The sequence below is a fragment of the Chrysemys picta genome, chromosome 11 (genome assembly GCF_011386835.1).
Source record: "Chrysemys picta bellii isolate R12L10 chromosome 11, ASM1138683v2, whole genome shotgun sequence".
NCBI classification, from domain to species: Eukaryota; Metazoa; Chordata; order Testudines; family Emydidae; genus Chrysemys; species Chrysemys picta.
The window spans coordinates 61,248,784-61,267,542 of NC_088801.1; the positions used below are offsets into that span (position 1 = coordinate 61,248,784).

An 18,759-nucleotide genomic window follows, 5' to 3' on the forward strand; every position below is an offset into this window, starting at 1 on the left:
GCTAAACTGTTCAGATTGTGACCTGTGCCTCTCCTCTTTAGTTTCACTGCTGGTGTCAGGGTGGTGAGTGACATGTAATCTCTTGCTTCCACTTGTTTAACCAGACCCATCCTGTGATACATGTTGGTCTCTTCTGTAATTGTAGTACGCTAGTTGTAGTTTCAAGGCTGTTTGCGGTGACAATTCTGTTGATTTGGCAGATTTCTGTGATGAGGGTAAGAGGTGGAACTAGTCTAAATTATAAGAAAAATCAACAAAAGAGAAGTAAGAGTAGGGGAACAGGGCAAAACACTGTACAAATGTGCAACACATAGCAGGTTGGGGAGGCAAGACAGAATGTTATATGGGAGAGGAAGGTAATAGGGTGAAGCAGGATAAAAGATTATTAGGCACTTATTGGTATGTTTTGTAGAAAACAAATGTTCTTAAAGATTGGGTCAGAACATGGTGATGTTATGCAATCAGGATATTTAAAACTTTAGAAAATGGAAAATGGAAAAACTTTAGAAAATAGAAACTACAATGGTAAGAGGAATAAAGGAAGGTTTAGTAAAATAGGTAGATACAAAATTGAAATTATACAGCCTGTGTAGTTCAATTCTCACATCAGGTAGAGCTTGGATTGAAATGAAAAACAGAAACAGTAAAAGAGAGATCATTGAGCAGATGTTATAGATTTCCATGGAAGAGTGAGAAAGAAACAAGAAATATTAATACAATTACAATAGCCCTATTGAAAAGATGAGGCATTGATCATCAAGAAATTCACATAAACTGGCATTGACTGGTCAGCATAATATAGAAAGTAAGTAATTTGTTCTTGAGCAGGTACAGATCATAGCAGTGAAAGTGACTGTAGGCTGCATTCATAAGGAAAATTTGAAGACGCTAGGCTTATTCACAGTAACAAAAGAAAATTGTGCTAACCTAATTCCAGCTTTTGTTGTGCAGAAGGTACCAGTATTGATGGCAGAACAAATTACTTTCACTGTCAAACATGAAAGCAAGTTACACATGATGCCACTGTGTTGTGCTACTCTGTTACCGTCAAGTCTGCAATCTCTAAGGGGTATCGTACGTATCAGTTCAGAGTCCATTTCCGTTCACCGTTGCAATTCCCATGAGTTGCCCCAAGTCTTCTCCTCTAGAGAATGTTATGTGCTGCTGCTTTTGCCCTCCCTCATGAGACCATCCAAGGAGATACAACATCCCATCATTAAGGCTAATAGAAAACCTGTACGTTATCCCACCCGTAGAAATTCCCTGATGTGCAGCATAAAGGTATTGGGCTAGCTCCTCAGCTGATGTCAATAGGCGCACCCCCACTGAAGTCAATCGAGTTATGCCATTTTAGACCAGTTGAGGATCTGGTCTATTGTCTTCGGTTTCCTGGATATATTTGCAAATGCTCAGCATCTCTCAGGATTTGGCCCAATAGCAGAAATAATCTTAAATTGCTATAAAAGCATTTAATGGGCAAAAGGCAGAACTTTCAGAGATAGGGACTGTAGAACTGATAAATGTACTGGGTCCAATAGCTATAAGCTATTTGGGGTGTGTGGGTGGGGGTTAAACAAATAGAGTGCTTTCATCTTTCCATTTCTAAACAGAACACCATGTGGGGCATGTAAAATATTAATCTTTCTGCAAGATGATTTCTTGTGAAGGCACTTTATGGATAAAAGACAGAAACCAGTGATACAGCCCCGCTCCCTGCTGTATTGATGTCTGTAGCTGTATTGCAAATGGAAATCCATCCCTGTCATCATAGTACAGTAAGCACTCCCTGACAACAGGATCCATACTGCACTCGCCCTGGAAAGATTGTTTTGTTGCAAGAATTGATCGGATTAGAACTTTTTCCAAAATGACTTAACATAAAATGTGGTGAGTTTGTTCTGGCAGCTCTGACGCAGGCAGGCTGGGTCCCTCCTGCTGTGTAGTCTTTCTTTTATCGTTATTCAGGAACCCGTAGAGGATGAAGCCTTTTGCATATTTTCATCTACTCACTAATTATTCGTGCTAGGGCTGGTTTGAGGTTTGATGCTACAGTATAGAAAGGAAAACCAATCACTGCTTATTAGTGTTTGTTTTCATCTGTGGTAATTTCAGCATAGACTTCAGCTGTATATCCATGCTTGCCTTTTTCTCCACCCCAGAGTACCCATGTGTCCCTGAGTAAAGGAATGTCCCTTTTCCTCAATATCTATCCCAGTGTCCCTGTGTGTTTTACAAAAAACAGACGTCTCCCCCACTTTATGTAAACCCCATCAAACTCTGGCCCTCCAAAGGAGTCAGAAACTAGCTGAGCCAATGAAATTGACAGCAGGTTAGCTGAGAGCATGTGTGCCTCACTGACCAGGTCTGTTGTATGTCAACCCCATGATATACCCTCCATGAGACGCCCCACTCCCCCCCCCAGTGAAATCTCCCATTCGCATAGTAACAGATCCATGTGGAATCAAAGACACTCTGAATCCTGGCAGTGCTATGAGTTGTGAGCCTACAGGCTGGTCAGCCTCCACCATCCACACAGGGCTACTGACCTGGCTGGGCCAGCATGTGAATTAGAGACAAAGAATGTGTGTGGTGGAATGAGAGAATGAGGGGAGTAGAAAAGCAGAGAAGACTGAAGGGTACAGAGAGAGCAGGATTGGGTAGAGGAGAGAAACAGGAAAAGGCCAAAAGAAAAAAACAAAACATAGAAGGTATAAGAACAGAAAGCCCAAGTGGTTTGAGGAACTTAGTAGGAACAAAGAAATAAAAAAGGAAACAGAAGAAATACACTAAGAGCCAGAATAAATAAATGTAGCCTTATCTGCAGAAAATGCAGTAAATGGATGAGGGCTAGAGGACTTGGAGAAAACAGTAGAGAGGACACAGAAAACTACTGTTCTTTCACCCACCTGTTACTGACTGTACACGTTAGGTTTTATTCTGAAAGAGGAAGGGTGACCTGGGAGGAGGAGGAGAGAAGTGTTCCATGGCTGAGGAAGTGGGAGAGGAAAAATTGAACACACTTTCCTCTTTTCCATCCCTCCCTCCCGCCAGCTGCCAAAACCTTGGTGTGTGCACCTCACTGACACCCATCAAAGCTGTCTGCTGCATCGTCCCTCCCCACCACAAGATGCATCTTGGTTTTTCATACTGAAATATATTTTCTAATGAAGCAAAATAAAAATCCTCAGGTACATATTCCAGTTGGTTGCACATATCTGGAAAGAATGGATCAACTGGATGTACAGCAATGCTTTAATATCTCAGTGTGGTTTAGTCGTCTTATTTCCAGGGCTATGTATGTTTCAGGGCCCTTCCAAATTTTCTCCAAAACCTCTTCTTTTCTCATCTCCAGGCTTCTGACTATTTGTCCTGCACACTCTGTGTGTTTTTGGCCACAGTCATCACCAATGTTTAACCACATTAAGTATTTTCCTACCTCTTATTCTTTCTATAGACTCACTATATTTATCAAGTATCAGAGGGGTAGCCGTGTTAGTCTGTATCTGTAAAAAGTGACACAGAGTCCTGTGGCAGATTATAGATTAACAGATGTATTGGAGCATAAGCTTTCGTGGCTGAATACATCTGACGAAGTGGATATTCACCCACGAAAGCTTATGCTCCAATACATCTTTTAGTCTATACGGTGCCACAGGACTCTGTCGCTATATTTATTAAATATGGGGAAATGCTACTATACTTCAGATACAGTGACAGTGGGTAAATGTTGACTTTTACAGGTGTGCTACATGCTTCTGCCTTGCATCTTTTCCTACATCAAACACTTCCATAAGTACAGTCTCCATACTACGGTCAGCACGCTGCTGTCATTCTTCTCTTTGTGTTTAATTATGCCATCTTAAAGAGGAACTGAACATTTAACAGAAGTTGCACATTCATGGAACTTTATTGTATTTTTTTGATTCAGGAGTAAATATTGAATCGTTGAAGTTTGGGTTTGAAATTTACCTGAATATGTTTTACTATTCCTATTCCCCACAGATTACACAATGGCACTGATTAGCAGAAGCGTTTTGTAATACCACTTAAGGCTTTATCACAGTGGAGCACTGCCAGTAATAGTCTTTAATTCACTTATATGTACCAATCCATCTCTGTCAGGTTTCTATTAATTTCTTCCCTGTTTTACTCTGTCCCTAGCCCCTATATAATGAGGCATGAGGTCTTCCATTTATGGAAAAAAAATATATATATATATTTTAAATCTCAAGCAAATTGCTTTTGCTCCTGCTTTGCAAACAACTGTGCCATCTTCACATTTATTTCATGTTTAATCCACTTTTCGCAAGTTAATTTATTTAGAAGAATATGTGTCGGTCAAGAGGCCAAAGAGGCAATAATATTTTTATTAGCTAATTTAGATGAAAAGTTTGAAGATTAGGTTAGATATTTAAGCCTGCGTTGTGGTTTTAACACAAACCTTTAGTAGAGATGTTTTTCTAAAATATTAGATCTGTGTATGATTAAAACTGTGTTTGTGCACATATACACAAACAGCACTTACCAGGAATACTTGTGAAAAATTGCAGCCTGTTCTGCAATAATCTGTTGTCAGAGTGCGGAATGATAACAAGACTTGTTTACAAAGATGCATGCCAAAGGAATAGAACCTAGAGATTTCTGCTTGCATTGGAGTTCTACTGTCTTGAAATATACATATAGTTATAACAGCTGAGAGATGTTTTTAAAATTTTCCTTGATGCATCACTGGTTTGCTGTCATTGCTGGAGTAAATCCAAATGTGTTGTCTTTCTTTGTTTCTTTCTAATGATTAGGATTGGTGCAAAACATCAGGAATTACGGCAAAAGCAGGCAAGAGGGCTTGCTGATTACTCCACAAGCCCTGTAGGTCCACCACCTGATGATGATGATGATGATATGGACCCAAATTATGCCAGAGTGAATCACTTCAGAGAGGCTTACCCAGCAGCAAATGTCTACAGGCCATCGTCTCCACCTGTAGCAGAAACCTTTGGATACCCACGGGATATCCCTTCAGTATCAGGAGAGAGGGAACATTTGGAAGGACTGTATGCAAAGATAAACAAGCAGCACCATCCCCAGACGTCTGCTGACAGGTAATACTTCCCAATGGCTGCAGATCACCTGATTTTTCAATTTCACGTGCACTTGTATTTACCGAATAGAAAAAAATGGTTTTACTCTTGATTTACATTGTTTTAACCAAGAACAGCCTTTGCCCCAACAGCACCCCTGAAGGGTCTACATAAAGCAGCAGACAAATAAAAATCATTATAGAAAGGTCCATATTTCACAAACAGAATGAATGAACTGCCTCCTATCCAATTCCTATGCTGCTGAGAAAGTGTTTTTTTCTCTTTTAGACAGGAAAAGTTCTTCTTCTTCAGCAAAACTCTGACTTTTGGTCCTGATGATCACCCAGTGCCCATTCGTAACGGGTTTTTTTGTGATAGTGTGATATATTGCATATGTTTACAGTTTACATTTCCCCAGCTGTGAGATATTATGCACTTTCAATTAGGTTGGGGAGAGAACTGGGAATCATGGCATTTTATGCAGACTGTAAAGTGTAGCTTCACAAGACTGATTACCTTTCACAGCCTTTCCAATAACCAAGTGAGAAAGAAGGAGCAATTTTTAATCCTTACTGTCAAGCTTCCGGGTTGATAGCATTAAAGAAAGATGGTGAAGTTTTTCTTTGAATTAAAAAGAAAACCCTGTGACTCAGTGATGCAGCCATCACTGTGAGGTTTCTAAAGCTGGTTACTTCTGGAGGTAGGGGGTATAAAAAATATATGATTTCATTAGTGTCATGGTGTTAATAAATGTACATGGGATTTTTCTGGCCAGTATGTGACTGTGCAAGGAAGATGGGTGAATGGACATTAGAGGAATTGGGAATATGGGATGGGGGAGCAGTTTAAATATTAGTGAATGAATCTTGTACTGTGGCTTGTAATGTGGTTCCTCACTGCCACATTCTATGCTGGATGTGTTTGAGAGGCTGTGTGAGCATAGACTTGGGAGAGTTTTGAGTTTGTAGAGATACAATACTTTGGATATGTCTTAGGCAGGGCCAGGCCACAACATTTTGGCACCTGAGGTGGGGAGCTCAAATGACGCCCCATGCCCCCTCGCTTGGGCCAAAACTTAGAAAGGTCTCAATTCTGCGTTCTTCCTGTTCTACTCCTCTAGTGGTACTGCTCTGCTACCTACCCCAATAAAGGAGAACTAACAACTTAAAATGCCTCGTTCAAAAATTTTAAGTAACACTTAACTTTCAAATGCCTGAACAGCAAATGTAACTTTTCTTGTCTGCATAGTAAACACTGGCATTTTTATCTGTTTGAATAACCAAAGTGGTGCCTTCTTGGTTGTAAAGATTTGAACTGCTTCCTGAAGGTCCACAGTCTGGGCCAGCTCATGCTCTATTGAGATGGTTGCAAGGCCGACCAGCCTCTCCTGTGTCATTATGGAGTATAGATGTGTTTTTATTAACTTCAGCTTGGAGAAGCTGCGTTCTCCACTGGCAACTGTTACAGGAAGTGTTAGAAGTATGCGCAGAGCAACAAAAGCATTTGGAAAGAGGGTGGTCATCTTATTTGTGCACATATATTCCAGAATAGCCTTTGGAGTTGATCCTGCTGAAATGTATCTTGAAAGGGCTTTCAGTTCATCGCCTAAATCACTCGCATCAATATCGTGCATGTCATCATGTGTCAACACTGTCTCTAGTGCCCTGCATTGCTGGTGTAGGTCTTCTTCAGGTATAGTGAGGAGTTTTGGAATATCATACAACAAATATACTGCTGCGTTCCTTGAGCTGCATGAAATATTCTTCAACTGACTGTATTGCACAATCTAGCATCTGGTTAAAGAATTCAACTTTGAATTGTTGTTTGGGATCTCTTATGGGATTATCCTGTGCCTCATAATCAAAATGTCGTCGTCTTCTTCGGTGACTCTTGTATTCTTGAATGGGTGGGAAAATAGCTTCAGTGTGAAGTTCCTCTGTGCACTCTTCAGAAATCCCTCATCTGACCGGTAAGACTGTAGGTATGACTTTGCTTTGTCCAGTTGTTCCATTGCTCCAGATATATCAAGGTCAACACCTTGGAGTCTCTTGCTTACAACATTTATTTCAAACAGTATGTCATGCAACAACAGTAAGCCACGCAGAAATTTGAAGTTATGTATATTTCTGGTGATTCCATTTTCCTCTGCCACTGTTCTCCCACGAACAGTTCCTGTCATAGCATTAAGTGTTAAATCATAGCATTATCCTCCATAATGGCAACTATGGCATCATCTATCTTCCCAGTTTGGTGTTTGATAGGCTTTATCGCCTCTACTCGACTTTCCCATCGTGTGGCACTCAGTGGTTTCAGTGTCAGAGAGGATGTCGCTTCAAAATTTGCCATCGATGAGTTGATGCAGAGAAAAATACATAGATGCTTTGAATTACATTAAAAAATTCAGCAGCCTCACTAGAAGCTGATGCTGCATCACTGACCACCAAGTTCAGTGAATGAGAACTGCATGGGACAAAAAAAGCTCAAGGGTTTAACTCTCAGATCCGTGTCTGCACTCCTCTGTTCTTTCCTCTCATGTTGGCACCATTATTGTAGCCCTGACCTCTCATGTCAGCTATCGCAATTCCTGTATCTTCCAGCTTTTTAAGAAGCACATTTGTCATACCAGCTCCTGTAGTATCATCAATGTCAATAAATTCTAGAAAATGCTCTCTGACAGTCACCATTGCAGGGACATTTTCACTAGGTTCTGTTGTTACAAACGCACCATTAAAGTCATTTGTTCCGTATGGCTGATGTCAGGTGTGCAGTCCAGAATAACAGAGTAATAAACAGATCTGCCACAAGCTTCTGTTTGACTTTTGTTGCCAGTAACTGTATGATCTCATTTTGAATTGTTTTTCCAAGGTAATGGTGTGTGTATATTTCTTGGGTGGTGACTCTTCTCAGATGCTCCTGGAGTACAGCATCAAACTCAGCCATCAGCTCCACAATTTTAAGGAAGTTTCCATTGTTTGGCACATACAGCTGATCTGAAGTGCCACGCCGTGCTAGGTTTTGGGTAGCCAGCATTCTCACAATGGCAATGAGCCTTTTCAAAATGTTTTGCCAGTAGAGAGACACTGATGCAATCTTCTCTTGATGCTGATCATCTGTGGTGGCCTTTAACTTTAGTCTCATCTCAAGCTCTTTCCACCTATGGAATGCTCTCTGGTGATTTGCTGCCTTCTCATAGCATATCAGATTTCTAGCCAGATTTTTCCAGTCCTTTGTTCCTGTAGAACCCAATGTGGCTGGAACATTAGACTGGAAGAGTTTGCAACAAAACATTCTGGGTTTTTGAGTACATAAGCCATGGCCTCTCCACTTTGTCACCATTGGGGATTTCATGCCAGTAATGTGTAGGAGGAAACTTCTATTTTCATTGTCTTTGGGGAACATAAAGTTTTTCACTTGCTGTGGCCCATGCAGTACAAAGAAGTCCCTCAGGCTACTGCTCAAGTGGGTCCACAGTCCTGGGTCATCTAGACTTAAGGAACTAAACTCAGCAGCAGCTGTTTCTTGCGCCTCCACCACACTCTTCTCTGATCTACACTTTTCTTCAGGAATGTGCATGGTTACATACGTTTGAGATGGAGATATGGACGCTGCAGTTGCGGCTTGGTCACCTGCACTCTGACTAACTGGAAGATCAGGCATCTCCTCACCACTCACATCCTCACTAGAGTGACCAGACAGCAAGTGTGAAAAATTAGGACTGGTGGTGGGGGGGCAGTAGGAGCCTATATAAGAAAAAAAAAACAAAATCAGGACTGTCCCTATAAAATCGGGACATCTGGTCACCCTAACCCTCCCTGGGGCGGAAGGCTCACCGTGAACATTTGTGTCTATGTATCTCAGGAGAGCTCCTTCCTGCTTAGACAGAAAAGCTTCCTTTGCTTTCTTTCCTTTTCTGAATGCTGCCCCAGAGGGGCGTTTTCTTCTTTCACTCATGACTGCTGTTCTGTCCAGCTATAGTGGCTCTCAACACTCAATTGAAGGGGACAAATAAGCAGGCTGGTAGCAGGGCCTGAGTGAGGGAAGATATCAGCGTCTTAAGGGCCTAACTGGCTCCTAGTACTTCAGTTGACTGCCTGTTCTCCTCAAGTGGGTTCAGGGAAGCAGCAGGAAACAGGAAGCTCCCTGAGAAGGTGGTGTTAATCAGTCCAGGCTCCTGGGGGTGCTAGCGAGGTACATAAGAGGCTCCTCCTCCTCTCTCTCCCTGCAGCTCCTGCTGCTTTCTGTTATTCCCTCTCACCTTTTCTCCTGGCTGCCTGTTATGTCTCTTGTGCCCTCCTTCCTCCAGCACAGCACTCCACCATCTCTGTGCATCTAGAGCAGAGAGAATACATATGCCATTAGAGTTGTGCCCAACCTGAATAAACGGATATGAATTTATAGAATGGCTTGTGACATCTAAACCAACAGTTACTGAAAATACTGACAACTGGAGGCAAGGAAATCCTGCCAGTGTGGGCTACTGAGAGGAGATGAAGATGTGGAAAGAAAAACTACATTACCAAACAAATCTATCTTAGGTCAGGTGTGAAAATGACCTTGTCTGCATCAGAATAATGGGGAGGTGGATAATGGATGCTTATTAGCCAAACAAAAGTTATTTTGCTTTTATCAGCAGGTTGTTCATGGAATAGTTCATGTTTTGCTAGGTTTCCCTCTCTCTCTCTCTCTCTCTCTCTCATGATTTTTTGCTGTTAATTTTTCTTCAGAATACTGTCTTTTCCCTCCCACTTCTGAATCACAGCTGGTGATATAGTGTGTGGGGACTTGAGTAGTGACTAAAGTTTAAAAAAAAAATCTTTTTTGGTTTCAGCAAAGCGTAGATGATCTCATTTTAGTCTGGGAATTCCAGTTATGTGTCATTGCCAGAGAGAATTAAAACTCATCAGTTGAATCAAGCAATCAGATTTTTTTTTTAAATGTATTATCATTTTTATGACTTTTATAAAATTATAAAGCCACTTATAATGAGAGAATCTCTGTGGCCAGATAAGTGCTACTAATAGCTGATATATAATTAACCGCCTTTCCCTTCCCCCACTAAAAAACACATAACGATCTGAATTTATTCTTTTACTATAGTGACCCACTCATGGGTTGTCCCATACCGACCTGGGAACCCTCTACAGTGCAAAATGCAGGCTGCAGTGCACTACGCATGTGCTGAGATTATTACTCAGGTGATTAGGAAGTACATGATTAACCCCTGCTATATAAATGCATCCATTTGGGGCAGGTTCCTCTTGTACTTCCAACATGCATAGTTACATCCCTTCTACCTAAAACTCCATCTGTAATTTCAGTTTTGCATAGTTTTCTTTTCTTCTTGTTTTAAACTGCTATGTAGCATTCCTGTGCACTGTTAAACAGTTGGTGCATTTCTTCTCAGTGATGGCTGCATTGCAGTGAAGGTGAAGTAATCCTATGTATATTTTGCCAAGATTTTTGAGATGAGAGGTGCTATAGAAATTTAAGTGGTTCTTCTTCGTGAATGTAGCCAAAGCATTAGTATGATCAGTGCACTCTGGGAATCCTAAGAACTGACATAAGTTAAAAATAGAAACACATTAACTTGAAAAAAAAATCACACTTATTTCTTTGTCAACCAGCATTTTTCTGTTTATTTCTAATCACCCTAAATTTTTGGTAATGCAGCCTCTTGTATGTATCCAGGGCTATGCCTTTTAATAGTGCAAACTTTCTATGAGACGGTAGAGGAGGTAGGACTTCAGTATCAAAAAGCCATATAGTTGTCTCTTCAGAGGACATAGTCCATTCACAACCATGTAGTGTAAAATTTTCAGAAGTCGAAGGGCTTGTCTCCATAGGAAAAATCACCAGTGACCAGGAGGCGAACCCTTAAGTTATCCTTTACCTGATGAGAAAATGTCTTGGCCATTAGAAAGTTCACTCCTCTTTATAGTCCAGTAAACCTTTGCAATGTATTCTTCTGAAATGTATCCCCACATAAAGCTTCTTTTCCCAGCTAGGTGTGGGTGCCGTGCTGTCTGGTTGTGATGGGTGCTCAACTCACCACTAGGCTGGCACTGGGAAATAGCTCATGAGGTTGATGCTCCTTTCTGCAGTGGCATGCTATCGCTCTGCCTCTCTCTCTCTCTGGGTCTGCAGCCCCTCTCACTCCATGAGCTGCTGCTGCCTCTTCACGACTCAGCCCTCCGGCCAGATCCCTGTACATGTTTTCCCCTTCTGGGATATCAAAATCTTCCTTCAGCAGTCCTAGGAAGTTGTCCCATTCAGTGCCTTATTGCCACTCCCTCAGTGGCTGGCAGGGGAATCTGGGCCCACCCTCAAGCACCCTCTAGACAGCAGTCAAGGTCTGTTTCCTTTTAGGCCTTTCCCTGAGCCCCTTTCCTTACCGTCTGGCACTCCGCCATCTCTGGGTTTGCTGGCTTCACCACTCCCTCCTCCCAGGGAGCAGCTGTAGCCTACATGTCTCTGCAGCCTCCGAAGGCTAGGACTATAACAGTGTTTAAAAAAGAACTAGATACATTCATGGAGTTTAAGTCCATTAATGGCTGTTAGCCAGGATGGGGTAAGGAATGGTGTCCCTAGCCTCTGTTTGTCAGAGGGTGGAGATGGATGGCAGGAGAGAGATCACTTGATCATTACCTGTTAGGGTCACTCCCTCTGGGACATCTGGCATTGGTCACTTTCGGTAGACAGGATATTGGGCTGGATGGACCTTTGGTCTGACCTAGTACGGCCATTCTTATGTTCTTATGAAACACTCCTCCCTTCTCCAGGCAGTGACTGCAGCATATTTCCCTACTGCCCCCTTCCGCAACCAATTTCCTGGCTTTATAAATCCAGCACAGCTCTTTCCTCCTCAGCTGGGCTCCCTCCTTCAGTCACGGGATTACTTAAACCACCTGATTCCTGTCAGCTATGGCCTGTCTGGTTAATTGGCCAGCTTCTTAGCCTACATTAACCCTTTCCAGGCAAGTGTGGGGTATATACTCCATCACACTGGTGCAGACTCCATGTTGTCTTTTCTGCTGTTGGTAATGTTTACAATACAAATTATCTCTTCCTGCAACTTCTGATACAAATGCCTAGCCCATTAACCAGGTATGGCCAAATTCAGAGGAGTTAACCTCTTTCCTTTGTCTGGAGAAAGCCTGTTTATCAACACCCCTTGAAATACCTGGAGGAGTTTAAACATTTTTAGTCACAGACTGTAAAGCATAATAGCAGTGAGTATCCATAAATCCACATACAACATTGTCACACATGTTTATTATTGACCAGTGTGGTGTTAGTTTTCAGATGTACCTTACAAGGTACAAATATCATTGCAATCGTGTATAGAGTGTGAATACAGAGGTGCCTTGGGTCACACTCGCCTCTTTCCTGTCAATACCATGGGATAGCTTGTATGGACCATGTATAGGTTGGGATGGAGACTGAGCAGAGAACTTCCAATCCCTCTTGTATGCCCTATATAAGGACCAGCCACAGTTATATTTATTGCACTGGGAGGACCACAAGGTCTTCTCACTTAATGTGTCCATATGCCACTCATATCACCCTACCAATCTGTGGAATACCTTTACCCTACCAAGAGGAGAAAGCTATATGATCGCAAAGGGTGATGCAGTCTGTGCCATCACCATGTGCACCTGGGGAACTCAGGAGGGACTGTACCTGAGACAAATGCGTATTGTCTCAATATACAATAGTGGCTGCGGTATTTTGTGGTACATATGTTACTGAAAGGAATAGTGAGTCACACATCTCTTACAGTGCTTACTCATCTAGGCTGTCTCATAATATTGCTAACTTCTGCCATAGCACAACCTAGGTGTCACTGTGCCTCAGTGGGTCACAGCTGAGGATGCCAGATTTAGGACAAACTTCTGAGAAATAGAGCAGACTCACCCTAAATTGGTGGTTATTCTTCCATAAGATATACCAAACCAGAAACAAAAGTAAACTTCTGTCTCACCACACTGGCTAACAAGAAGTCAGAAATGCAGTATCCTCAGATATCCCAGCCCTTGTTTCACTGCCCAGACACTAGACTTAATGATGAGTGGTTATTTAAAACCAGTGTAATCAACCAAAGGGTTCTTATGATCCCAAAGGACCATCCACATACCCAGGTCAATATATAATGTAGATCTTACTCAATAATCATGTTGTTGCCAATCCTTTAGTATATAATATCTAGGGTTACCATCCGTCCGGGTTTCCCCAGACATGTCCGGCTTTTTCAGTGTTAAATGGCTGTCCGGGGGAGATTTCTAATCAAGTAGAAATGTCCGGGATTTCCCCCTTCCCCTCGTGCGGCGCAGCTGATTGGACGCCTGGCCTGATTGAAAGCTGCTCGCAGCCACTAGGGCCTCTAGCTGCCAGAGTCCCTCCCCCTCCCCCGCTCCCTCCTCCCCCACAGAGCAGTGGGGCTGTGTTTGATTCCACGTGGAGCCTGCAGCTCTCCCTCTGCCGGGTGAGCGGGGGGGGGGGAGAAGGGCAGGCGGCGGGGGGTGTGTGTGTGTGTGTGGAGGCTGCAGGGGCGGGGGGTGCAGGGTCTGCAGGGCGAGTGGGGAGCAGGGGGCACAGAGGCTGCAGGGACGGGGGGTGCAGAGGCTGCAGGGCGAGTGGGGAGCAGGGGGCACAGAGGCTGCAGGGGCGGGGGGGTGCAGAGGCTGCAGGGCGAGTGGGGAGCAGGGGACACAGAGGCTGCAGGGCCGGGGGGTGCAGGGGCTGCAGGGCGAGTGGGGAGCAGGGGGCACAGAGGCTGCAGGGGCGGGGGGGTGCAGAGGCTGCAGGGGCGGGGGGGTGCAGAGGCTGCAGGGCGAGGAGGAGCAGGGGGCACAGAGGCTGCAGGGGCGGGGGGGTGCAGAGGCTGCAGGGCGAGGAGGAGCAGGGCAGGCAGGGGTCGCAGAGGCTGTAGGGCAAGTGGCGAGCAGGGGTCGCAGAGGCTGCAGGGCGAGTGGGGAACAGGGAGCACAGAGGCTGCAGGGGCGGGGGGGTGCAGAGGCTGCAGGGCGAGTGGGGAACAGGGGGCACAGAGGCTGAAGGGGCGGGGGGGTGCAGAGGCTGCTGGGTGAGGAGGAGCAGGGCAGGCAAGGGCATAGGGGCTGCGGGTCGAGTGGGGAGCAGGGAAGCACTTAGCAACCCCCAACCAAGATCAGAGCGGGAGGGAGGAGGGGAAATGCAGGGTGCTCAGAGGAGGGGGCAGAGTTGGGGCAGGGACTTTGGGGAAGGAGTTGGAATGGGGGCGGAGAAGGGGTGGAGTTGGGGCCGGGGTGGGGAAAGGGCGGAGTTGGGGCGGGGCCAGGGCCCTGTGGAGTGTCCTCTTTTTTAAATGTTTGAATATGGTAACCCTAATAATATCCAAAGGTTTATTTATAAGAGAAAAGAAAAAGGAGAGAGTTAAAATGGTCAAAGGAATCAAATACATACAATCATTGCAAAGTTCTTGGATCAGATTTGTAGCAGTGATGGAATAAACTGCTGGCTTATAATGTCTCTGGTAACATCCAAAAGATTAGAGGGTCCTCAGTCCATTGGCTGTAATACTGCTGCTAGTGTAAATCCATAATCCAGAAATCAGAGCCGGAAAGAGGCAAAATGGAGATGCTTCCTCGGCCTTCTATACTTTCTCCCATGTGGAGGGAAAACTCTCAGTCTTAGTTTGTGGAAAAGTACATGCACAAGATGGAGTTCATGGTCACATGAGCAAGTCACATGTCCTTGCATGCTTCGATGACTCAGGAGCAGCCATTACCCATATTGAGGCTGAAGTATTCCCATATTCAGGAAGGCCCATCGGGTGGAGATAAGCTTCTTCCATGGCCCATTGTGTTTGTTGATGGGCCATCAACTTGAATGGTCCATTCACAATGTGCTGGCTAGACTAGATGTAAACTAACCACCTTATGGGTGTTACCACAGGAGCAAACACATTTGAAACACAGGTATATAGTTAATATTCATAACTTTCAATACAAAAATGATATGCACATACAATAGTCATCAAATCATAACTTTTCCATTGACACCTTATGACATACTTTGTACAAGATTTGTTCCAATTGTATAACAATGGTAGCAACAATGATATACATGGTCATACTTTAATCAGGTGTCACATCATAGTCAAAAAGTGATATAGTCCACATTCCTATCCCTTAGATGACACGCATGGTGCATGCTGCAACCCCATTTCACACTTTAAAAAAGCAATTTCCTCTTTTTCCTTTAAAACATAGTGATGTAAAAGATTTATGAAACACTTGATATATCTCAGGAACGGTGCTAAAGAAGAACAAATCGCTCAATGTGTTTGCTCAGCCCAGTAGTATGCATTTTAAAGTATGCCAAATTCATTGCCAAATATAGTTCTTAATTTATTTATGCTACTTATCTTTGGAAATTTCAAAGTGCTAGTCTGAGGAAAATGAGTACAGTTTTCCTTTACATAACATGAATAACTTTGAAGCTGCATCTGCCGCAGATTAAAATTCACTATTTTATTTATATAGCAGTAAAGTCTCAAGCCATAGTCAGAACCAGTGTTCCTCTGTGGTAGGTACTAAGATGGTCACTGCCTGGAAGAGCTTACAATAATACATACATTCTTCCTGTAAGCTGTCCACTGGTTAGCAGACCTAATATCTCCTGGGACTGGTCACAAATCCAGCCAAGGACATCCTGAGTGCTAGGTTTGCATTTGGATCATTTTCCTTATTGACAGATGTGTAAAATCTTATATACTATAATCCAGCAACTCCCTAGGAACTGCTCTGCTACAGAGGCTGATGAGTCTGTTATTGCAGATGTGATAAGCATTCATGTATATCAGATTTTTTCCCCTCCAGATCCACCTTTTCTTATGTGATAATACTGCCTGGTATCATTCTGTGATAACTTTGCCTATTTACTGTTAACCCCACATCCTTTTTTTTGCAGTCCTTGGACACATATGCAAAAGGCATATATGTGTCTGAGCATCTGTCCTCACTTGTGTTGGAGGATGGTGTTGCCAGCTTCTTAAATGTATAAATAAAAGCGAAAGTTGAGATCTTTCCATACAGCTTGAATGGTATTATATGGCCCTGCCTGTCTCTCTTCCATTGATGATTTTTCTGGCTGAGGGCAAAAGGTCCCAATTTCTGTCTTGTGCAGGAGGTTGTTTGACCAAAAGCTGGTTTTTGTACCTTTAACAAGCAGGAGAATAATCTGAGTATTAACTTTTCTCTGCACATTAAGTCTTTTTAAAAAACGGCCATTTAATTTTAAATGCTAATATGTATGTGATTAATTAAGAAGCCAAAATTGACTATAGGGTTGGTGAGCTCTAAGAAAGAGAGAGGGAGATCATTACGCTATTGCTCATGGATAGCTATTTGTGTACCAGCTGATAATGTGCAAAATTAAGATTTCGTAAGTGGCATTTTAAATGAATGGTTAATGGCTAAAGATTAATTAAACAGTCAGAGCTGTTCAAAAGAGAAGCTGTTAAAATCTTGTTTATAGGCCAGTCACTTGCATATTGAAAGTGCAAACCTCTAATAGCTTGTGGTATTTCCATTTAGCAGGCTAGCAATTTAACTAAACAGTTCTTCTTGAACAGGAAAATCTACCTTAGTAGATGTGCTGTAAGGAAATACGTTTTTTCTACATTTTTTTTCATACTTAATAGCTGCACAATGGGAACATGAACAGAGAAATACATAACCTCTGGGATGTTGGTAATCCTAAATAAAAATACCAAATCTAATTCTAATTAAAAAGTGGAGAAAATTATTAAAACTCTCATGTAATTTTATTTTCCCGCTAGTTTCCAGTGGTCTGTAGCTCTCAGCTAGAGCTGGACGGAAAATGATTTTCCTGTCCCACAAGACATTTTGAGATTTCAGAAATGTTCCTGTTTCACATCAGGACAAAACCGATACCTTTTGAAGCTTTTTGTGAAAAATAAGAGAAAATGAGATTCCCCTCGTACCAGCTCGGTAGTTCAGGGACACGCTTGGGTTGTTCAAGACCAAGGCTCAGCTCCAGGCTGATTTGGAGCAAGAACTTTAATGGGGAGTTACAGCCCTGGGGAGTGCCCTAGCCACAGGCTATTGGCTAGTCTAGTATGGGTCTCTTTCAGTCTCTCTCCTGCTGGAGCTGTTCTGCTTTGTATAAAAAATTGGGCCAGAGAAAGAGAGAGAGGCTGATTCTATAACCCAGTGGTCTGGGTACTCGCCTGGGATGTTGGAGACTCCAATTTAAGTCCCTGTTCCAGTGTATATTTAATTATTTATTTTTAAAAAATTGAACCACTCCAACAGGAATGTTCTCTACCCAGAATAGCCAGTAGTCTGGTGGGTAGGACGCTCTCCTGGGATGTGGGAGATCAAGATTCAAATCCTTGGTCTGAATCAGGCAGAGTCGGGAGCTGAACCTGGCTCTTCCACGTTATTTGAGTTCCTGAACCACTGGACAGTTGGCTATTCTGGGGAGAGGAGGTGTCTCTCACTCTAGTTTTGTCCAGAAATTGCATCCTTAACCTTTCCCAATGAAAGTTTAATCAAAACTGAGAGACGCCCGCAAAAAATTTTATTTCAGTGAATTGAAAATTCACAGTCATCTCTATTCTCAACTAATACTGGAAGGGATTCTCACCCCTTTCCTCCTCTTGGAGTCAATGGGAATTGTTGTCTCATTGGCCCAATGAACTAGCCAATTTGCAGGACTTACAGGATTGTTTCCATTAGGGAGAGAAATTGATGATACAAGTTACGTATATTCTTTGGTACAATCCTGTTTGTTTACAAAGACTGTTCACAAAGTCCTGTTTCCCTGAAGACAGTAGATACAAACAGCAGATAGTGCCTTACTCAAAATTTCCACGTCTGTCTCTCCAGTCGGTTATGTGTCTAAGCAACCCTGGCTCTCTGCTCCCTCTAAAGGCCATGGCCACAATCGTTACTCTCGCTGTCTGGTGCCTTTTTTTGGTTGTGTGGAGGAGAGGGGGAAGTAGACACAACATTGTTTTGCTGGCCCACCCCAAAAGTCTAGCTGTGTTTAAGACAGCACAGAGCTCAAGGCCAATAAATATGGAGAAGTGGTTCCTAGACTTGGCAAGGAAGAGTGACATCAGTGGACATGGATTGAATGGATTTGAATGAGAGAAAGTTGAGGTACCAGAAAAAGAGAACACAATAATTAAACTACATCTTTAAAGAAAAGAAAAAAAGTTTTACCTGCTTGCAGTTCTGGATGGGACATTGACTGCCAGTTATATCTTCACTTTGAGAGTTGACTCAGGCTCTTACTTGGGTCTCACTCCTAACTCTTCTCCTGTCCACACATAAAAATCTCTGACCCATGTTTAGTGGTGCTTTCAATCTGAGCTAGCTAGCTTGACTGGGGGTATAGGCTTAAGCTTGAGTGAGGACACCCACTTTTTAGTGAGGACACATGCTAAATAACTCGAGTGCTGATGGTCCTCCAATGTTTTCGCACAATTCCCCCCTGTGTGCCCAGAATAACAGACAAGTTCTCCCATGATTCATTGGAAAGAATTATAGCAACTCACCTTACTGCAGCACAAAGAACCAAGGAATCTACACTCAAGTGAGCGAAGCACCAGTGTGGAACTTAGTGACGGCTTTGCAGTGTGGCTGCTAACCTGGGTGCGCAGACCTGGATG

General features: G+C 43.1%; 1 protein-coding gene across 4 annotated transcripts in view; it reads left to right on the top strand.

Moving 5' to 3' along the window:
- The window catches only part of PARD3B (par-3 family cell polarity regulator beta), a 641,105-nt gene that overhangs the window by 530,453 nt on the left and 91,893 nt on the right, over positions 1 to 18,759 (top strand). For 3 of the 4 annotated variants that reach the window (XM_065562102.1, XM_065562103.1, XM_065562104.1), the window contains one exon: positions 4,797 to 5,099. In XM_065562102.1, coding sequence (XP_065418174.1) covers positions 4,797 to 5,099 — 303 coding nt within the window. Of the gene's footprint in view, positions 1 to 4,796; positions 5,100 to 18,759 lie in introns of those variants that run through there. The other variant, XM_024104030.3, reaches the window with a different exon arrangement.